At 40.4% G+C, this 23,815-nt stretch overlaps 1 protein-coding gene across 1 annotated transcript; it reads left to right on the top strand.

The window, feature by feature from the left end:
* Positions 1–1,946: 1,946 nt before the first annotated feature.
* LOC131227135 (NADH dehydrogenase [ubiquinone] 1 beta subcomplex subunit 2) lies at positions 1,947–16,545 on the top strand. Its single transcript, XM_058222854.1, has 4 exons — positions 1,947–2,111; positions 8,989–9,034; positions 9,148–9,216; positions 16,340–16,545. Exons 1-4 carry the CDS (start codon positions 2,014–2,016, stop codon positions 16,349–16,351), a joined length of 225 nt encoding a protein of 74 aa, XP_058078837.1. The 5' UTR covers positions 1,947–2,013; the 3' UTR covers positions 16,352–16,545.
* Positions 16,546–23,815: the final 7,270 nt, after the last annotated feature.

The raw sequence follows: 23,815 nt of genomic DNA, 5'->3' as shown, positions 1-23,815 counted from the left end.
AAGGCGCACAGTGATGTTTATTTGTCATATGTTCTTAAGATCACACAGACATAAATGAAAGTAAAAATAAATATCAAATTGATCCAAAACTTCCATGGCCACCTAGAGGTTTTTAAAGATAAGCGTTCAATATCCACTTTTTCCTATAGCGTGGTCCACTTGAGCTATAGATGTGCTTCAATTTAGAGATAATGCAGTAAAAGGATCTGAAAAACAGATGGACACAATGAGCCCCACAGAGTCAACTCACCCGCCTGGTGCGTTACTCACTACACAGGTTGTGGCCCAGCCTCACCCAACATGGTGCAGCCCTGATTATAGGCCATTTATGTAATGTATATCAATGTTGTTTATTTGTTTTTTAAGTTTATTTTAGGATATCAGCCCTAGCATAAAGCAGATAAAATTTTCAAGTGGACTATACTGCAAGAAACAGTGGTGATTGAATTCTCACAATTTATAAAAATTCCTAGGTGGACGTTAATGCCCATAATAATGTTTATTTTCTATCCAATATGTTGACATAGATCTAGACAAGGGTAGGGGTGCATATGGAACCGGTAGAACTAGTAAACCGGACCGGAACCGACCAAACACGGCTCTCAAGTGCACTGGTTTCAGTTCTGAAAATCAAAGAATTGATTACTTCGGTTCGGTTCGGTTATCGGTTTAGGGTATGTAGAACTGAACCTAATGGAACTGTGGATCCGAACCAAGACTGGACCCCATATATATATATATATAACCCTAAGCGTGTGCACAGTGCGCACACCCACCTTCACGCCGTCTCTTAGGTCAGCCACTTCGCCCCCATCCTCTCTCTCTCCCTCACTCAAAAGGAAAATCTCTCTCCCACCAGACAACAAAATTGGATTGTGTACTAAGTTACTCAGTATACTCTTATCATACTAAATAAACTCAGTTGGGCCTACCTTGAATGTATGTGGTCCATCCACACCGTCAATCCGTTTTTCCATTTAATTTAAGGGGTTGAGCCCAAAATTGAAGCATATCCAAAGATCAAGTGGATTATACCTTTGGAAATAGCGGGGATAATGATTTCCACTATTGAAACCTTTCTAGGCACCACATTGATGTTTATTTGTCATCCAACCTGTTCATAAGATCATACAGACATAGATGAAGGGAAAACACAAATATAAGCTTGATCTAAAACTTTTGTGGCCCCTAAGAATTTTTCAATGGTATAAGTTCAATTTAACTGTTGCCTGTAGTGTGGTCCATTTGAACATTTTATATGCATCATTTTTGGCCTCTAGCTCTAAAATTATCTAAAAAAATAGATGGACGGAGAGGATAGAATACATAAATCATGGTGGACCTCACAGAGTTTACTCAGTACGCTAAGCGAACTGAGTTACTCACACGCAATCCGCTTCCCCAGACATCGACCTTTCGCCCTTTGACCAGGCGTCCACCGCCCGATGCTCCTCTCTCTTGGTCACTGCGAGCCTGCGTCATGCAATGCTGCTTGGTTCTCTCTCTCTCTCTTTCTCTCTCTCTCGGATGGATTATAAAAAGCCCAAAACTGTAGAAACAATCGAAATCGAACCGGTTTTAATAGTCCGGTTCTAAGGTGCTAACGGTCCGGTTCTGATTCAATTTTCTTGGAACTGTTAGGAACGGTTCGGTTCCACTTTCACCCTAAAACTGGACCGGAACGACCGTGTGCACCCCCAGAGGTTCGGAAAAAAAAATATGTTTGATCCATAACTTTTGTGACTTAGGAGAAGTTTTCAATGGTCAATGACTACCATTTCATGTGGTGTGGTCCACCTGAAATTTTGATCTAATTCACTTTTGGTTCATGATGTAAAATGAGTTGGTAAAACGGATGGACGGAGTGGATATAAAAATAATAATAATACATCGAGGTAGGCCCCATGGTAAGGACCGTACAGCGTTGGGTGCGGCCTGGGCCTTACTCGCTACCATCCGCGTCTAGAACGGAAAGGGGTGAAAACCAGCAGAGAGAGAGAGAGAGAGGGAGAGATGGGAGACGGACACAGCACGACGTACAAAGGAGTGACGCTTCACCACCCCAAGAGGTGGCATTCTCTCACAGGAAAAGGCATGTGCGCCATCATGTGGTATGCATCTCCATCTCCATCTCCATCTCCATCCTTCCATCCATCGAAAACCCTAACAATTGATTCATCTGCAACCGCAGCCCTTCAATCCCCATTCGGACTTGCATGCACTCAAATCTCTTCTATTCATCCCATCCCTCCTTGTTTTCAACAAATCCTGTCAATTTTCGTATTCTGTCGGTGGAATTTGTTGTCGGTCTGTCCGATCTCATCTTAGTTAACTCGTTCGATCACGTCAGTGAGATATTCAGGATTTTTTGTTCCAATCCACTGTTTAAAGATAGTTTTGGATTCAATCGATCTCATACTTACCCACCAACAGAAAAAAAGAAAAAAGAAGGGATCGTTTTGGTATTTTCAGTTTGATAATTTAAGAGTAAGGGGTTAAGCATGTTTCATTTGAATAGGTGACTTAGATTTGGATGAACTAACATGCACAAAGTGTTTAAATATTGGTATCTGGCGGCATATCGGCTCGGCTGCCCAATTACTGGCTGATTTGCCCCCATATTGATATCTGTATCAGCAGATATGCGCCCATATCAGCCCGTATCGGCCCTCTTATGCCCCCAGTTACCATTACGACGTGGGCTGATAGAGCCCCATGTAGGTCCCACGTATCGTATATGTTGGGAGGGATACAAATATGGTGTGTGTTGTACCGGATGCTTAAAACTATGGAAAGGGGAATCAGATGAATATTTTCTTCACTGAATTGGGTCTCCACACGAGCACAGTTGCTTAAATGGCTCGAAAAATTCTATCAGCGTACTAGAAAAGTTTGGCTGCATATATCAGGTATCTAAATCTCAGCTATACAGTGAAATCATAGCTATATACCAAATGAGTACATTTTATCCACACACTTACCTAGTATTCATAAAGCCAACCTTGGCCTGTTTGATTTTCCATGATACATGTAAATCCCTGGTAAATAAGTAATTATTACTTTTTCATCTGGTTTGAAAATGGTTGAGTAATTCCACCTTAAAAATCAGTCCAAAGTGTTGACGTAAATATGTGGGGCCCACCGTAATATATATGGTATATTGCGCTGTCCATCTGTTTTATCACAACATTTTGGGGTATGAGCCGAAAAATGAGGCAAATCCAATGCTCCAATGGCCCATGCGAAAGGAAATAGTGGCTTTAAATTATCCACTGTTGAAAGTTGTTTCCTTCATTGGGCCCACATTGAGGTTTATTCGTCATCTAACCGGTTCATAGGTCACACAGACATGGATAAAGGGGAAAACACAAATATCAGCTTGATCCAAAACTTTTGGGGGCCCCAAGAAGTTTTTAATGGCAAGCATTCGATTCCCACTGTTTCCTGTTGTGTGGTTCACTTGAGCTTTGAATCTGCCTCATTTTTGGGCTTATGCCCTAAATTCAGCTGGCATAACGAATGGCGGTGTGGATAAGCCACGTAAATCACGGCGGGCCCACATTATTTCATAAATTCCTCTATTCTAATGTTAAAAAAGCAAGCTGTCATTGTCTGCATTGGGAAAGATGCAGTAATTACATAGGTAAATAATTATTAGCAATTTACATGGTAATTATAGTTGAGCCGAAAAATCAAACAGGCCCTAAATAGCTGGGATAATGTTATGGTGACAATGATGCCAACTTATCTAATATGTGCATTTCGAAGCTAGTTGTCACGGCCCAAGTGTTTCATTTATCAAGGATAGTGCTCTAGATAGGATTGATTGGCGAAATAGGTTTTTTAAAGCTGACCCCAAATTTCTTGTTATTCCACTCCATACAACTAAGTGCGATTTGATTCTTTTTTAGTTATTTATTTACCGACCATTTAAGTCATGAGCCTTACACGCACACACACACACACACACACACACAGAGAGAGAGAGAGAGAGAGAGAGAGAGAGAGGATACTCCAATTTAGCATAGGCACGTTCCACACTCAATGGACAAATTTGTAGGTTTTATGATTATTGTTAGGAAAGGGGGAAATCTGAAATTAGGAAAATTATGGTTAATGGGAATTGAGGATTTTGGAATTAGGGTTTTTAGAAATTGAAAAAAATAGGAATTTGAAGATCTAAGGCTTAGAAGGTTGTAATGGGAAGGAAAAAATGAAGACAATAGAAGAAGAAGAAGAATATCTATCGAAGAAGAGAGAGGAAGGATGTAAGAAGAAGAATACCTTTCGAAGATGAGGAAGAGGAAGGATGTATCTTGGGGAAGCTACCACCAAACAAGTTTGTACCCTTCCACAATTCAATTGGAAGGGAGGGTTTTTTTTTTTTTTTCAAAAAAATCCTAGAAAACAATGAGGAAAATTCGTTCACACAAGAGAGCTTCTCTCTTCTCTCAAATCTCCACTTCCTCCCCAATACTCATTTGATTGTGATGAAGGTTTAGTAGAGTCAATGCGTGAATGTCCCGCACGGGTGTAAGCTCATTCGGTATGCCCTTTGGAATAACAACACTGGACTCCTCCAATACCGGACTCACCTCAGATGGTAACTCTACACTACCCTCCGGTGTAACCCCAGGTGGCATCTCCATGATAACCTTAGGTGTGACCTCACTTGCCACGTGCGCATACAATGTCAAATCAGTTTCAGTTTCTCTTTCAGACTCTTTGGCATTAACTATAGGAAGAGACTCAAGCTGGAGTGTTGTCACACCTTTAGGACCATGTTTCTTGACATCCTCCTTTTCTGAGGTGCTTTTGGGTGGGAGAGACTTCAAGACAATTCTTTTGGGTCTATGTAGAAACAAACACGTATTCGAGCTACCGAACAGTGTTGCGTCCCTATTATACAACCAAGGCCTGCCCAAAATGATGTGGCCTATATCCATAGGCAAAACATCACACCAGAACGTGTCTGTATAGGAACTAAACTGGATATGAATGAGACAATGTTGAGAAATCGGAATCGAATATGCATCAACCCATGAGACTCGATAGGGCTGAGGGTGAGGAACGACTAGCATACCTAAGTGGTCCATAGTGCGAGCAGATACCACATTGATGCAGCTGCCACTATCAATGATCATCTTGCAAATTTTGCCACCACACTTGGCATAAGTGTGGAAAATTGAATTTCTGCGTCAATCATCACTTTCTACAATTTGGCTTAAGGTGCGGCTATAATTGCAAGCGGCACAGTCTCAACTCCTTTAATTTGATCCCTAGCTTGTGATTGGACATCTTCCCCGGTGTCGGGGTTTGCCTGAAGGGAGGCTTCAGGCCGATTGATACGCGCATTGGTCACAATCAATTAAGTCGTAGTGGTCTTATTGTGCGCTTCAATAGCTGTCAGACGATTGTTGACAGCGTTAAGGGTCTCGACAATTTGTTCTAGATTCATAGCGGGATGTAGGCAAAAACCACGTTCTGAATGAGTGGGCATACACAAGGACACTCTAAAGGAAACCCTAGGTCCTAAGACAATATGATGACAATGATAGTACTAACATAGAGATCACGCTAGACAAACTAACCAAAAAATTCAGCAAGTCGCTATCCTCAAATCTTATGTTGAAAATTCAGCAAAATAGTAATCCGAGGGTGCCAAACTCAAAATTCAGCATGGGCGTAATCCGAAAATTACAAGCTGAAAATTCAGCAATGTGACAACCTGAAATTACTATGTTGAAATTTTAGCAATGGTATAAGTGGGGTTGTGAACTGAAAATTCAGCAATATGATCCTATATGCAATCCATACTCTACTAACCCTAGATGTGAATCTAACATAGATGCAACACAAAAATCATATGCTAAACCTAGGCCTTGATACCAAATTTGATGCAGGACAATTAGCCACTTGTTCTAAAAGCTCGAACTGATAGAGCATGGCAAATTAATCCCTTTTTCTCATAGCCCAGGCCCCAAATCCATGGGTTAGGTCCTTAGCCGAACCCTCGTCGTGGGCCCTGAATCCATAGGTTCCGCCCTCTTGTGGGCCCCAAATCCATAGGTTCCGCCCTTTTGTGGGCCCCAAATCCATAGGTTTCGCCTCACACGAGCCACTCGTCTCACATGAGCTTCAAATTCATGGGTTCTGCAGGCCACCCACCCCGAGTGTGCTCCTGCATCCCACAGGCTACACCACTCGAGCCCGGTGTGAAAATGCCCCCGCATTACTGCCGACCTCCAACCAAGTCATCGAGACATGATCCACATCTCAGAATGCCTCCTATTCTCACAATCATGAAATCACCATGGATTCAATTTTCTCCCTCATGCTAACTGGGGTGGGTTTCTAGACATTAAATGCCATTATTATGTATTGGTACCAAATTATGTAAAAAAAAAATAACACATACATAAGAAAGAAGAAACTGTTGAACATCAGAACCAAGGTATAAAAAAATGGTTACATAATGGTTATGGTGGGACCTGTTATGCCATATAGGGCTGTAACACTTGATCTGAAAACAAATGGAAAGTAATGGGCCTGTAATGGCCATAACACCCATTACATGCCTATTTGAGGCCTTATCAAAGCTGACATGAGCCCGTAACGGGCTGATGTGGGGCTGATACTTTTTTTTTTCCTTCAAAAGAAATTTCAACCATGACAGGATTCCCATGGCCATCATGGCCCATATTGTAACGGTTATACTGCAGGCCATTACTTTTACCAATTACCTTGTTCAAAACATAGGTTTATCATACGTGCCTTTTGTGGTTAGCATCACACCTTTTATCTTTGACCATCATACCTAAAGAGTTGAGGAGGAGAAAACTTCAAGTCTTTATTCAACTATTCAATAAATAGTCTTTACATGCATATATACGTTTTTCAAGGCAAAAGAAACCCTAATCTAATTCTTAACCATTTGTTGATTTTAATCCTAACCATCAGTTTCAACATAATATTAATGATAGATTTTGAATAGGCCATAGTCAAGCCATCATCATAACCTTGTCCCAGCCATGTTGCTTTACAAATTCCGTTATGCCAATCTCAAGATTCAAAGTGGGAACTCTCATGATTGATTGGCAGTCTCCTTGGACTTGGGACTGTCTATAGCATTGCTGCCAGGTGTGGGACAAGTAATATACAATATTTGAGTAGGCCAGGCTTGACCAGATCAAAATCATGTTCCAAATCAACACTGGCCTGGCCTGTTGACAGTCCTGTATGTCTCCTTTGCTTGTTGTTTTGAGTCTCTAAGGATGGCCATATACAACACGATTTGTACTAGGCTGCAATTTGTTTGCTTCTTAAAATGGTCATAAATGGGGTCATGATTTAGTGCTTAGGGGTGTGCGCGCGCGCGTGTGTGTATTAGAAGTAACTGAATTTTATTGAAGCACATGCTAGAAGGTGAGAAAAGAATACAGCTCAACTATACAACTCAAAAAAGAAAAAGAAAAAAAAAAAAAGAGAAGAAAAAAGAAAAAGAAGAAGAATAGAGATTGGTTGACTTTGCTACATTTGCAAGAGATGATGATGCAGACATCAGTGGCGCACCCTTTAGAGTGTACCAGAGGAGGCATCGCCGACAGAGTACCAGAGCGGAGGAGTTGATGTGGATAGACGATGGGTCCATCGGACTCACTTTCTAACGCTACGAGTGTAGGAGCGGCATGACCGCACCCCGAACATAGATCCATGGGTTGGATTTCACACACTACCACGCGAGTGTTCACCTCGACCATAGATCCATGGGTCGGATTTCACACCCTACCACACGGGTGTTTTAGTTTTATACTTTTTTGTTCTTTTTTTTTTTTGTTTTAGGGGCTTTATTGCAACTTTCTTTATTTTTTGTCTTTTTATTATTTTTCTTGTTTTCAGGGCTTTAGTGCACTTTTACTTTTTCCATAGCTTATATATACGTTGTGAGAAACCCTATTTTTTATTATTATTGAATGAATAGAAATTCGTCTCTTTTCTTCCTCTTTATTCAAGAGATTAGGGTTTTAGGATTGACCCTTGAGTGTTGAGGATTCCATCCCGATTTCAGGTTTCCTTCTTTCTAGATCTTCGAGGTGCAGGGAAAGGTAAGTATTATCTTCCTTCTTTTCTTTTGACGACAAAAGGACCCGTACTTTCTTCATTTCGAATCCTTCGTTCTTCACCCCTTTCGTTCCTCTCTGGATACCCCCTTTCTAGTTTGAATTGAAAAGATGGATGGTTAGTCAGTAGAATCAGATCCAAACTTGACCGTGGACGGACTATGTTAGATCTAGGATATCCTCATATCCCTAGATCCTCCCTTTTTACTGTTTTACATGATTTTATGCTAAGGGGCATGATCCTGACGGAATAACCTCATATTTGTGTTGAGATTTACCTAATCCCTTTGATTGGAAACAGTTAGTTAATTGGTGTATTTATTTGAATTTCTTTACCCTGATTATACATGCATCTAGGGTTAGGTCATCACATGTCCCTTCATCAGATGACCATTCCAAAACGATATTCGTAACTTGGCTAATAACTTTTTCCATGGAAGATCCCCTGTTGCGAGCAACAGCTATTCCGACCTTCCTGAATAAATCCGAAAATTGCCATTATAAGAAGCCTCCAAATTGCCTTCCTAGATTTGCCTACCCCACCTCCATGCCAGGCCCATAGGAGGGCCTCAACAAACTCCGGCATCACCCAATCCGTATGGATGAAAACAAGAATTGCACTTTGGACTAGTGCTCTTGCTCCCTCTCTCGCTTCAAATTGTGCTTCAGACTCCTGCTTCTGCTTTTGCTTCCTAGCTGTTTATACTTGCTGACATTTTCAAACAGACTTCTCCATTCCCTCACCCGAATCTGCTGCTGCTTTGCTTCACAGTTCAATACTTCATGCAACTATAGTCTAGTTGTATATTGGTCTACATGTATAACACCGGTGGAGATAACCCTTTCATTACATGTTTTGCTTTTGCAGGTTTTGGGTTTTTTACAGGGCTAAACAAGATGGACCTGTGGTGTTGGTAAGTATTTTTCTTTTCTCTTTTCTTTTTCTGTTCCTCATTTTTAAAAAAAAAAATTAATTTCTAAATTTTCTAACACGACTTGGTGCTTTAACTTGCAAATGTTTCTATAGGGCTGGCGACATCCTTGGGAGGGCCATGAAGAACACTCTCATGGGCATGGGCATGAACATGAACATGAGGTATTGTTACAATACAACAGCTGTTAGTTTGCTATGATACTATTGTGTTATTCAACTAACATTTCATGGACTTGTGGAAAAAAAGTAAAGCCACAGTCTGAATATTATTCTTAAGCTATTATCTTTAAGTTAATGTAGTGTTCCATCACATGGACTAAAACAAGTCCTATTCTTTAGTACTAAAAAAAACACTGTTTTTTTATGCTTGATGCAGCAACATGTGGACACGAACACTCAGGTATCCTAAATGATGAAGAAATGCTACATGTTCTTTAAAATTTGGGTTCATTGCAATATTCATTGTAGAAATTGAATAAAAGCAGCCAGTTTTACCTGAACCGGACACTTCCTACTTTTCGGGCTTTTTCCATGCCGACACTTGGATGCTCTTCAATGTGACAGAACACTTAAAAGCTGCACAGATGAATTGTCCTATTGATGTCATCAGAAAGTGCTGTATTGGAGACTACATATATTCTTCAAATTTCGTTCTTTTTATTGTTTCATCATCTGATCTATAAATCAGATTTTATTTTTTATTTTTCCTGGTTTAAGTGAGCATTTCTCACTCCTACCCCTAAGCTTTCCTTCACTCTCTTGGTGTCAAAGAAACCATTCATAGGGTTTCCCTCACAATCTCTCAGTGTTAGTTTCTTTACTAATACTTAACATGACCCACATAACAAAGAATCACGTCTTATTGTTCTTTTTGTTTTTATTGCTTTCTAATTTTTTAGGGGAGCAATTCATGCTCATTGTATTGCTTATACCAGCTACTATTTCTTGAAATGATTATTGTGTTGAGTTCTGCTGTTTTATCAACTGATTATTTTTCTAGTTTTGACTTCTACTGATTTGTTTTCATTGGAGCTATGCGAATTATCTTTTTAAATTTCCGCATGAGTTTTACTTTTCCATCTTTTTTCCCCTTTTACTTATTAGTTAATTTTATATATTACAAAAATATTTATCGATGTATAATCATGTTCCCATCTAGATCTCTAGGTTTGCTGTACCAGATAAAATTTGGACACTTCGACACTTGGCATCCATGCCATGAGTTCAGTTAACACTGCCAGAAGTAGAAAGTATAATGGACTGAGACCAAGAGCTGAATTAGTATGGAGATGATAATCTCAAAAAATTAAGAGGCAGCACTGATTTCCCATCCATTCAGCAAAACAAAACTGGGAAAGTTCTTGAGTATGACTGCCAAAGAATTCTCAAATTTACTAGACACCTCAGTTTGGAATAGAGTTCAACATCTGTATTGATGCTAGTCCCCAACTTTCTTCTCTTTTTTCAAACCATGTTTCACTGTGGTGGCGGCTATCTTCCAAGAAATAGCTTTAATTGCTACAAACATGAATAGTTCTGGTCCAATAAGATCCACCATTTGCACCCAAATATACAATGCCTTAAGGTACAAGTCCATACTTGGGAGTTCGTTAAAGCAATAAGGGCAACTTCATTTTACCATATAACATGTCACAGAATGTGAAAGTTGATTCACTTTGCTCACCCAAAACTAGCCTACATAGAGCTTAATTTTGGTGTGCCAAGGGTAGGAGCATTTTTAATGGCATCGAGGTGCCATTTGCATGAGTCTGCTTGTCATGTGTGCTAATGCCTAGCTGCTAGTATTGTGGAACCGGGCCACAATTTTAGAAGCTTTATCACGATTTTCATTTTCTGGTTTGAAACTGTAGCTAAGTTGGATGGTGCTTTGTGTCACAACCTTGCAAGAGGAGGGAGGGAAGGAAGAGCAATGGATGTATTACTCATGAGTGGGGCCTTTCTTAGATATGCACCTTCCCATGTCAATGTTGGGATTAAGGGAAGAAAAAATAAGTCTAGGCATGGTTGAGTTAATGATAAAAACCAATACAACTGTCCTCACCGAGAGAAATGCTGGCATGCTTCCCATTTTATTCCCAAGGTGCTTGTAAAATGCATTACTATTTTTTCAAAAGCCTTCACCCCACACGAGATTGAAAATATTCTGGAAGTGTGAGAGTGCTTGTATGGGTTTGCTTATATTGAAGCTTCCATGGTCATTTATTTCTTAATGGGCACATTGTTTATGTTAGAGTAGATTAGGGCAATCTTTGATATTATGATATTTTCTTATTTGTTAAGATGTGTATCTGTTGATGTCTCTCCAAATCTCTTATCTCTCACTTATTCTGTATATTCATATTATTCTTAGTGAAATAAACAAGTTATAGTTTCTACAGTTTAGTCTCTTGTGATTTAAGTTCTCATCCAATGGCTCTAGATGTTTCAATAACAAAGAAAATAGGTCTGGCCACAAGGTCAACCAAGGTAATAGAGTCTCGTCCAAATGCCTAGCACAAACGAGTTTGGTCCAAAACGCCCAACACAAACGAGTCCGTTCTGAAAATCCAGCATAAACGAAAACTACATCTTGTCAGAAGGCCTAGTATGGGAAGATACATTGTTGAAGGTGTACGGAATGGGATGATTGATCAAGGCCCACGAGGCTAAAGTGACGAGGGCAACTGCAATTGCTGATGCTAAGCTGAGATCTCAGATCTGAAAAGTAAATGGTCAAAGCAGATGCAAAAGGTTGCCAGATCTGGTTCATGCTAGATCGTGCTGAAGCGGGAGAAGACAACTTTGCCAAACAACATGGGGCACAGAATTTGGTTCACACTCAAATCACCATAATAAAAGAAAGGGCAAAAATAAATAAAATAAACAGTCAAATAACCCTTCTTTTATTCTCCTTAGAATGCACCAAGGGAGACAAGGAGTGTAGCGGTGAACATTTTGGTAGAGAATGGAACAGTTGGAGATCGACAATGGTTGTTGTGGTTGTGGTTCTGGTTCTGGCTGGAGATGCGAGGCTACAGCGTTCCAACAATGGACAATCCGATGAGAATGTGAGGTTGGCCGCTGTTAGATTTAATGGAGGTGCAGATCTAACGAATAAAATGTTCGCACAGATCTAAAGAAATCGATAATGGAGATTACAGATGATGAATGCCGGTTGGATTATGTCGAGATCGGTTGACGCTGTTGCTGACGGAGCAGAGGCTTGGTTTTCCTACAACGGAGGTGATGCCAGAGTGCCAGATCTAGTATGGAATGGTGGTGCTTGACCAGTCGAAATCTAGGCAACATCAAAACAGCAATGGGGTTGTCGTCAGCAATGAGTTGGTAGTGATGAGTTTTGGCTGGCGAGCTCAGGGTGGCTGAAATAGATGTTAGAGGTGCTGCTTTGCGGAGTGATCGGGTTCCAATTCTTGTTGAGAGGGGGACCGATCTGCTCTGGTAGACAGATTGGATCTGGCAAGGGCCACAGGGACAAATGATGGGTTGTGAGCAGGCAATAGTGCTGGTTGCTCTGAGATCAAGTATATGTAGATGGACACGTTATACATATGTAGGAGGAGATGTTGATTCGTTGGATGATGGGCTTGACAATGATGGTGTAGGTAGTTTGCTAGAATCAATAGCGCACGACTAGTGACAAGCCGTCCAAGCAAACTTTTAGGCAGATGCAAGGTCATGATTGGGTTCAAGGGATGAACTACGAGATTGATAACAGTGGTGGTCGGTCAATGGGTAGTGGGCATTGCAAGATTCTCTTGGATGGGAATAAATGGCGGTGGGGACACGGTAGATCTAAACCATTTCTTTGATACCATGTTAAACCACAAGAGACTACATTATGGAAACTATAACATGTTTATTTTAGTGAGAATAATATGAATATATAGAAGATGTGGGAAATACATAGAGATTTAGAGAGAGACTGCAAATACACATATTAACAAATAAGGAAATATCATAATCTTGAAGATTACCTTAATCTAATAATTTACATAGATTGTGTTTCCTTAATTGAATCCCTAGTTGGGAGTTTGGTAGCTTACATCCATTAATCAAAGCAAATCTATACCATATAATGGAAGTTGTAGGGGCAAAGAGGTCTCCACAATTAAATATAAATCATCTAAGCCATAGAAACAAGGGGACTTTACAACGTAATTTAATTTAGACGTCTAGAAGGGTAGTGAAGTAATTTTTGGCATTGTTGTAAACATGGTAGCAAAACACCTTATGAAAAAAAAAAAATCAGTAGAAGGAATGCTTACATTAAATTTAGGTTCAATCCGTAAGGGCCTGTCTAGATTGGTAGAAAAAAATTGACGATTTCTTGGAAATGATATTTTTAGGAAATGGGATGGAAATGAAACCTAATTTCTGTTGTTTGTTTTCATAGAAAAAGATCATGGAAATTGGTCTTAATTTCCAATTCTCTTGATTGACTAGTAAATTTAATAGAAAATGTAAATGATATGGTAGATTGTTGCGTAAATAGCATTTGTGATTGGTGGTTCATGTACAACATACCTTTTTCTCTTCTCCTTTTCAAAAGTAGCTGAGAAAGGCAACGAATGGGAGAAGGGAATTGAGAGAGGCAATGGATGGGAGATATGGGTGGACAGACAGCTATATAGAGAGGGTTTAGAGGGGGCTATGTATGAAGGGGTTTTGACTGGAAACTGTGCTTACCTAGGTTGTGCTAAGTTCCTGCGGGGTTAGTTTCTCAGACTGAGAGCCACATGGGTGGGAATTTTCATGAGTTACACCCTGTCCATTAGGTAGGTTGCCTCATTTTAACCATTGAACCCAAAAATCAGGACGATCCAAAATTCTGGTAGGCCATACTACAGGAAACAATTAGAATTTAATGCCCCATCATTAGTTTTCTGGAGGGCCATTGTGTTTACATGCCATCACCATTCATCTTAATTGCTTCATCAAGATGAAAGATTTGTCCAAAAATCACAGTATTCCAAAACTCAGGTGGGCCATTCCACGCGAATATAAAGGTTTTAGGTATTTTGGAGTGTTCCACCTAAGCGTCGAATCAACCTGTCGTGGGATCTAGGCCAAACCAGGGAATGTGTACCTGATGGATGGCATTGATTTCATGCATGTTAAAGCCTTGTTTGGATTAATTGAAAAAACGAAATGAGGAATCAGTGTTTCTGCAGAAACGCCATTTTCCTCATTTGTTTTTGTAAATTTCTTGGAAACATAATCTCTGTTTTGGGTCTAATTTCAAGGAAATTGCCCTATTTTCAATTCCTTACATAGACATGAGAAATGAAGTCCTCCAAAAGTTGGAGAAGTAAAAAGGGAAATGACCTCCTCTCTATGGGCTTTCAAAAACCCTTGTGTCACTACCTGTATTCCTACTGGACGTGGGCATTCAGTGACATTTATGGATGACTTCATGTGGATGAGATTCACTCCATCCATCAGTTGCCCCAACCACATATTAGGTCTAGATTCCAAACAGTACACTGATCCAAAACCCCCATGGGCCTTACCATGGGAAAGAGTCTAAAATCTACCTAAAACCTGTAATTTCACATAGTGTGGTCCACTTGAGTTTCATAATATTATGATTTTTGGAGACTAGTTTCATCTTGGTGAGAAGAGTCATGTGAATGGATTGGATGTCATATATAAACCATGGTGGGCCCATACACTACTGATGGTGAGTGTCCCATCCCAACTCCTTATGGTGTAGCCTACCTGTGTTTAGGACCAACTGAGTTTTGGTTCCAAGGCGAACGTTAGGCAGTGGACCTGATGGACTGTGGATCTTATCGACATGAAGTCCCCAAGTATGAGGGGCCCAGCATGATGTATATGCAAAATCCATTCTGTCTATTAGGTTCAATCCTTGATTTTAGGCCTTTAGGCCAAAATCAGCTAGATGTCATGTGTCATGCCACGTTGAACAATGGGGATGGGATGCCGACCATAGGTTTGTGTGTGGGGCCACCATGATTTGTATCTTTCATCAAACCTGTTACTTGGGTGTTTCTTACCAATACACATAGGGCATACAAAAAGCAGCCTGATACAAAACCCTGGCAGGCCACACCATGTGAGCAGTTTTGGTAGCAACTTTACATTGTTCCCATTTGTGTGCCCATGTGACATTTGAATCAGGCTTATCTTCCGCACATACATTCCAAATAATGATTCTCACCTGATGAATGGAGTGGATTTTACATATACCACATGGAGGACCCCTCAGAGCTTCAGTTCTTATCCACTGCATGAACAGGTGTTGGAGATGAATTTGGCTGTCCAGGGTTTTGATAGGGTACCATCTGCCCAAAGAGTCGGGGTTACTCTCTCTAACCTTGAGAAAAAACGTAGGGGTCGTTTGGATGTCTATAAGTTTTTAAGTGGTAAAGTTTTTATAGGCAAATTGTTTGTCTTGGCTAACTTGTCGAGTGCTTACAATGTATAAAGTGGGTATTGACAGCATAAAGCTTGGGGTGTTCAATCTTGCAAAAATCTTCACATCACAAGAAAAGCTTAATTTTTTGGGGTCCTACGATAGCATCAATGGGTACAAATGCTAGATGGATTAGATGTCACCCATCACAGTGGGCTGACACCATGGTATAAAAAAACAGTTACATAACAGCCGTTATGTAACGGCAACAGTGGGTGCCATTATCTAACGGCCGTTACGGCTTGTATCGTAATGGTAATGTAACGGCCACAGTTACCATTATTGAATACCTTATCCCACACAATCGGGAAGGTTTTTAATGGTGGACATCCTATCCCAACTGTTCCCTGTTGTGGGGCTCACCTGATGATCACTCATACTTAATTTTTTTAAGGTCATAGGAGAGCATTAAGGACACACATGATGGTGGGCCTGACACAACATGCATTTGTATCAACGACTGTGTTCTGCTATGTATAATGTCTTTTCAGCTATAAAGCCTTTAACTAACTTGTATGATATTCCAATCAATGCCTTGAATAAGGATGCAATGTTGCTTAAAAGAAAATGGCATTTTAGACTGCGCTTGTTGCGTAGGAAGCTATGCTCCCTTATTTTCAAATCCCAAGATGTTCTATGCTCTGTTTTTTTGAAGATGAATGGAGTTTGTTCTGGTGTCAGCATCCCAAAACAGATGTTATTTCCCTGCTCACTCATCATCTGTCAAGGGGTGTTGGTGCCTTTTTATTTCTTTATATATATATATATTCATTTTTTCTACATATTGGTTGAGTAACGTTGTTTTCCGGTTTTTTTTTTCCCCTTCAGGCTTCCCATTGAAGAACCAAAAGGTGAGTGTTGCAATTCTGTTAGTTGGTGCTTGTTTTTCAATTGCACACCCGACAAGGTTTGTCATGAATAAAGTTGTTTTCGAACATGGGTCTGTTATTTGCTTTTGTTTGCACTTGTTTAATCAAGTTACATACATGTGGTCTTGCTCTCACATAAACATCGATCTCCAAGTGTTTGTTTTATGGATGGAAATGATTATATTCTTTAGGGCCTGTTTGAATTTTCAAACCAATGGTAAATACATGGGAAATGGCTAATTATGATTTCCCTGAGTAATTCCAGCAGCAGTACCAATGCTTGATTCTATGCCGGCTTCTTTTGGCACAAAAACCGATGATGCTATGAAATATATGTGGGGCCCACGGTGATACATGTGGCTTATCCACACCGTCCATCTATTATCCCAACTGAAATTAGGGCATCATCCAAAAAGATGAGGAAGATCCAAAGCTCAAGTGGGCCACACCACAGGATTTAGGAAATCAAATACCTACCTTTAAAAATTTTTTGGGCCCACTTTTCCTTTGGTGTGGGGCACTTGAGTGTTGGATCGGCCTCATTTTTTGACTCATGCCTCAAAATGTTATCATAGAATGGATGGACGGCACAGATACATCATATATATTACAATGGGGCCCACAAATTAAAACCAGTCCATTTGGACCGGTTTTCCAAGCAGAAATACGTATGAATTTTCAAACAGGTGTAAGTGTAATCATTACTTATTTACAGTGTATTTACCTTGTATCTGGAGAATCAAACACGCCCTTAGTGTTTTCCTCAGTAGCTACTGCCAAAAAAAGTCGTCGTGTAGGAGGAATTATAGTAGCTTGCTGACTTGCAGGATTTGGGGTCCACTATTAGGTGATGACCATTTTGATCTGATGGGCCCAGTCCCACTGTGGTAGAGTGATGCTACGGTCATCATGTCAGCAGAGCATAGACTGTTTTATCTGTTCATCTTTCTCTCATAAACATGGCCTGCACAATGAGTAGAATTGACCTTATTTCTCCACCAGGATCTGCTGCAAATTACTCCCATCTCTCCTTACTCTATCCTGTTAGAGCACTTGAAACGAGGTTTCTATCGAGAAAATGGGAAATCCTGGCAGCATGCAGCCAGAGCATATGCCGATGGCTAACATGATTAACCAGCTAGAGATCGAATAACTAAGGCAGGTCCTCTGATCAGGTGTGCCAAAGCTTATCAAATAGATGGATGGTCGAAAAAAGTGAGTAGACCATTGTGGTTGTTGGGAGAAGGAATCTATATGGTGTGGTCCACCTGATGGATGATTAAGATCTTTCACCTGACTGCTACATCAACACGCGGTGGCATGTCATGTCGAAGATGGGTTACTGTTACACCTCTGGAATTCTCAAAAGTTTCTGTTGAAGGTTTGCTAGGATTAAACATGGTTACTACGATTCAGCTTATCTTCTGTTAGAAGAGGAATGCTACTGCGTGATGTAGTCTGATCAGAGATCATGGAATGTGGGCCAGTAAGGATCCAGTGTATGTATTAGGACAGTGGGCTCACGAGCTGATTGATTCGATGATCCAAACCGTCCACACTGTGGAATCTAAGCTAAAAGGGTCATTGCAATAATCTTACACTGAACAGAGGATTGCAACCATGAAAAAGACAATTTTCAATGGATCTCATTCAACACTGAAAGCCAAAGCTAATATCGTCAATAAAATGCGATTATCGGATAATACCTTATTCGTGGTATTAGTAATAAGAGAAATTTACAACTGATGCCACCTCATCATGTGGGCTCCTATAGGCAGCACAAATAACTGCATCCTGAATCGCTACAGACGTGCAATATCCAAGCCATCAATTAAGGGATGCAGATTGCATGCTGCAACCGGTAGTCGCCACGTCGCTACTGGACGGTCCAGTACGGACGCTTCTGTGGGTCCCACCCTGATGTATGTGTTTTACCTAAGCCATCTATCCATTTTGCCAGATCATTTTAAGGGGCATAAGTAAAAAAAACGAGACAGATGTAAATCTCAGGTGGACCCCACCACAAGAAGAAAACAGTGGTGATTGAATGCACATCATTAAAAACTTCATGGTGGTCACAAATCGAAGCACACACCACTGAAGACTTCTTGATGTTGTCCTTTTCATTGGGGGTTGCATTAGTCAGGCACTCGTGATGCGATAATGGCATTTTGTCCAAATCACAACCATTAATTGCATTATAGGGGGACCGTTGAAAGTGAGAGTTAAAAAAGAGAGAGACCGAATGGCAAATTGGCGGAAATGACGTTGTAATTATGGTTTAAATCACGGGAATCAAATCACATTCACGAGCAATGGAAAGTTACTTTCATGTGAAATCGTGTTTTCTTTACTTTCTATCAAATCCAAATACACCCTTAATTAAGATTTTGCAAAACACAATTAAATATTATTATTATTGAAAAAAATCACCTCTTTTTGTGAGGGAATTATTATTATTATTATTTAATCCCGTAAAGTCCAATCCCTCTATTTCTTAAAATAATATTAAACAAAATATGAATTTAGAAAATATCACTTAAATTGCAATTATCATATCCATACACACCTTTAGATACTTGGGAAAGGGAGATACTTGTAGAATTAGAAATGTATTTGTTGTGGTTTACATATGTGTAGTTATGGACTCAGGCCAAGCCAAGGATAATAGACCAACCCGGACCCCATGGGCATGAGAATTTAGCCCAAACCCAACCCAAATGCCAGCCTAATCCGATAGCCCGCGAGCTGGTACCCGCACCTGATCGCACCAGATTTAAACAAGCTTGCGTTCAAATGTCAAGACCCATTTAAAAATTAGATCCGGTTCGGTTCCACCATCTTGGACCTAGTTTAAAAATTGGGTCTAGTCTTCAACATGGTTAAAATCGGGTTAGGCTGGGTCCGAATCGATATGAGCCTGTTTATAGACTGTGCATGTATCAAAGTGGCTGTGTCGGGTGAGCCGTGAGCCTAACCATATGAATGCCCTTATTCGACTTAGACCCAACCCGAACTTGACCCGGAACCAAGGTCCAAAGACCCGAAGGATACCCTAATCCTATTATATTATGGTCTGGACCTAAAAAAGACCAAGACCATATGTGGGCAAGTGTGGTCTGGTTAAGTGTAGTCTAGCACCTGACCCAAAGACAGACCCATTTACAGCCTAACTGGCCCACCGAAATAGTCTACAACACCCCTTTTAGGAAGCCAGTCAAAACAAAGCTCTGTGGGGACCACCATGTTATGTATATAAAATCCAATCCGTGTATCAGATTCATTATTTGATTCTAGGCCATGTGATGAAAAATCAGACAGATCCATGACTCAGGTGGGGCACATCACTACCAACAATAGGGGTAGGGTGACAACCATAAGTGGATATTGAAAGCACATCACTACGACTGGTGACCTACAAATATATAACAACGGTTCAGATTCAACGGACAAAAAAAGCCAGAGATTGGGTGTCTAGGACCTTCCAAAATTAGAGCTTCTCAAGGCATGGTCTTTGAATGATCGGGTCCATCAGATCAATGGTCCAGATAATAGAACCATGGATCGTGTGGAGACAGCATATCCTAAAAAATATTGAACAAGCAACGTCTCAACGCATAACTCAGTAGCAGACAGAATGAATTTCAACCATGTGATCATGATTCAAGATGGGGTTTAAGAGTGTGTGGCCCACACCCAAAGTTTCCACCATAATTCTAAGGGAACGGATTGGCTACTCCCCTGACACCAGCCAATGGCTGATGGTCGGTGCTCTGTGGGCCCCACCATGATGTATGAGTTTCATCCATGCTGTCCATCTATTTCTAAGGATCATTTTACGGTATGGGACCAAAAATAAGATATATCCCAATCTCAAGTGGACCACATTAAAGGAAACAGTATTGAATGAGCGTCAGCCATTAAAAAATTTTTGGGGGCCATAGAAGCTTTGGATCAAGCTGATTTTTGTTTTTTCCCTTCATCTGGGACTGTATGACCTAATCAACAGACTGGATTTCAAATAAACAGTACATTGGGCCTCAGGATGATTTTAATGGTGGATATCCAATCACTATTGTTTTCATGTGGTGTGGACCACCAGAGATTTATATACCTATAATTGTTGGATTTAAGCCCTAAAATAATATTAAAAAATGGATGAACAGAACGGATGAAACAAATTCATCATGGTAGGCACGGGGCTGGAGGCAGGGGGAGTAGCCAATCCGTTTCCTAATTCTAAGTGTGGAAGTCTCTGTGGAAGGACGTGGACTGGGTACCTACCCTCACCAGGACCTAGCTAGAGATGGACGGTTCTGTTGGGAGCTCTGTGGAGCCCACTGTGATTTATATGTTTCATCTATTCCATTCATCCAATTTTACAGATCATTTTAAGGAATGAGACTAAACATTATGCATGTTGAAGACTCAAGTGGACCACAATACAGGAAAAAGTGGATATTGAAAGCTTACCGTTGAAAACGTCTGGGGGCACATAAATTTTGGATGAAGCTGATGTTTATGTTTTCCCTTGGTATAGGTCTATGTGACCTTTTGAATAGGTTGGATGGCAAATAAACATCACGGTAGGCCTTAGGAAGCTTTCAACCGTCGGAATTCAATCCCCACTGCTTCCTATGATGTGGTCCACTTGAGCCTTCAATCTGCCTGCTTTTTGTGATTGTTTCCTAAAATAATCTTTCAAAATAGATGAACGGCGTGGATAAAACATATACATCACGGTGGGCTGCATATAGCCTCTGACAGGACCATCCGTCTGTGGCTGGGTCCTGGTGGGGTTTGTACTCAATCCGTGCCCATTGACAAAGACTCAACGGTGGCCCACCGTACATCGGAGATGAATTATAGGATCTTCAACCATGGGCGCGGATTAGCTACTTACAGGTTGAGTAACCAGACTCGCTACTGAAATGACGTCACCAAGTTCTATGGGTCCCACCATGATGTATGTGTTGTATCCAAACCGTCCATTTATTTGGAGAGATTATTTTAGTTCATGATCCAAACAATGAGCAGATCTAAAGCTATAGTGGACCCACCATAGAAAACAGGGCAAAGAGTGACGCCCACCGTTGAACCTTCCTAAGGTCCACCGTTATGTTTATTTGAGATCCAACCTGTTCATAAGTTAACACAGATATTAAATAAGGGAAAACACAAATATCAGCTTGATCTAAAATTTTAGTGGCCGTTAGAAGTTTTTAACGGCTGGCGTCACTCTCTCCACCGTTTTCTGTAGTGGGATCCACTTGAGCTTTGGATCTGACTCATTCGTTCGCTCATGTCTTAAAATGATCTCTCCAAATGGATGGACGGTGGGGATACAAAACATACATCATGGTGGGACCCACATAACTTGGTGACGTCACTTCAGTAGCCAGTCTCGCTACTCAACCTGTCAGTAGCTAATCCCCGTCCTTCAACCGTTGGGCTTAGCATGGTATACTCTGGTTTTCAGTTCTGACAACTGGGGCCCATCGGCAGTAATGCAGTAATTCAGACCGTTAATCTAATTGAACCTCACCTTGGATAGGCCATGCCCCAAATCTTTCCCGTCCTGGAATATTCCAGCCACAAATACTACTGTCCTTTGAATGTGGACCTTTTCTATATTTCTTTTATTTCAAACCCTCTATCCTTAGGCCACAAATCTAATGGTTAGGATTGTTCCATTTGCTTCTCAATTTCAAAATTCGGTCACGTTTGATCTGCATGGGGCGCCAAAACTCAATGTGTGGCTCGATTCCAACTGAACAACTTTGACCTAAGCACCAAGATATGCGGATATTTAAGAATTGTCGGCATATGACTTAGATACGAAGAACAGTAGCCTATTCAGATACATGCAAGATGTTGTTTAAAATGATCAGGAGATTATCAGAGCGCAAGGTTCATCCTTCCAGAATGGGCAACACTTTGTCTTCCATATGAAAGAACTTTTACATGCAGAATAAAGAAAAAAAAAAAAAAACTAATTACATTCGACTATAGAAAGCAACCGCAAAGCACATTTCTTGAAGAAGAACTATTTACATTTAAACAAAAATCTTCCTACGTATGAGCATAGACTTGGATTACAGCTATTGGATCGCTGCTACTTCTAATGTAAGATTAAGCTATTGATTACGTTAAGGAACGTAAAAACTGTTTAAGCTAAGGAACATAAAAGATAAATTGAAAGATAGATTTGATTTGTTTGATTGGGTCAGTATGAGATATTTTGCTTCTTTGAACTCCTATGTTATTTATAGACTTCCTTAAGATGACCATTTAGATATTTCTTCTCACGTTTGATATGAAAATGAAACTTAGGCGTACAAAATTACAATACCTTTACCTAATTACATTAGGCAATTTTGAGGATGAAATTGTTTTTAAGGGGGTAGATTGTAACACCCTGGATTTTTGCTATTTTGGATTGTCAAAATCCTTAATTTTTTTTTTAAACTAGCCCACGTCGTCACTTACTGACCCTTGACAATCGAAATGAGCCTATACATGATTGGTACCGATAAAGAACCGTACAAATAAGATTGATCAATCGTAGAAAACCAATGAATCCAACCGATCACTTAAACATCGAGTTTAGCCCTATAATTTGTTCAAATAGGGCCCAAATCTAACAGACCTACCACTGACTAATCAAAATAACTATAACTAAATTAAAGATCTACCTAAACCTGAGCTAGCTATGGGTCAGACCTTAATTAATGAACCAAATCAACCTAGTTACTCTTTTAGCTTAAAACCAACAATTTAGAGTAATCATGACCGAATCACCATTTTTACTAATTTCGAATAGGCCACACTATGAACTTAGTTAATCCAAACCTTAACAAATGCTCCTAAAAAATCTCCCTACCCAATTTACTCCAAAAATGCCCCAATTACCCGAATAAGCTTTAGATCGCTCGTTAGTGGGCCACTAGCTCCAAAATTATAGAGTAATGTCCATCTCACTAGGCTTGTGGTCCATTGCGGACAATGGACTCAAAAGGTGCCTTCAAATGGATGGTTTACACCATTAAGCCGGCACTTATGAGACGCGACTCTCTAAGTAAATAGCCTAAAAATCTGAAATTTAAAACAATTAGCCCCGCCACTTAGGACAACAAATTATGACATTCCAACTGTTAAATTTCATCCAAACTCTCACCACATATCTGAGATATTTCCTTGCCCGTGTCCACCAAATTAGACCCTTGATCGAAAAATAGTGACCATTGATCACAAATTGGACCCCTGCAATCAATTTCTACATCCGTTTGCCGTCAAACCTTGAGCAACCTTTCATCAGGCCATGGGTCACCTATCCCATAAATTAGATGGGTCAGAGGGCTATTAAGGCAGGCCCAACAGTCAGAAATGGGTCCCACAGGGCCATTGGAAGGAATTTATAGAACTCAAGGCCAAC

The sequence above is a fragment of the Magnolia sinica genome, chromosome 15 (genome assembly GCF_029962835.1).
Source record: "Magnolia sinica isolate HGM2019 chromosome 15, MsV1, whole genome shotgun sequence".
Classification (NCBI taxonomy): domain Eukaryota; kingdom Viridiplantae; phylum Streptophyta; class Magnoliopsida; order Magnoliales; family Magnoliaceae; genus Magnolia; species Magnolia sinica.
The sequence above is the reverse complement of the archived record's forward strand: the minus strand, read 5'-3'. Positions and strand labels throughout refer to the sequence as shown.

What these genes read in the sequence shown, in the direction of transcription:
- LOC131227135 (XM_058222854.1), top strand. Translation starts at nt 2,014, where the DNA reads ATGGGAGACGGACACAGCACGACGTACAAAGGAGTGACGCTTCACCAC. An exon ending in GGCATGTGCGCCATCATGTG is followed by an intron (nt 2,112 to 8,988) that starts GTATGCATCTCC and finishes TTGCTTTTGCAG; the next exon opens with GTTTTGGGTTTTTTACAGGG. An exon ending in AAGATGGACCTGTGGTGTTG is followed by an intron (nt 9,035 to 9,147) that starts GTAAGTATTTTT and finishes ATGTTTCTATAG; the next exon opens with GGCTGGCGACATCCTTGGGA.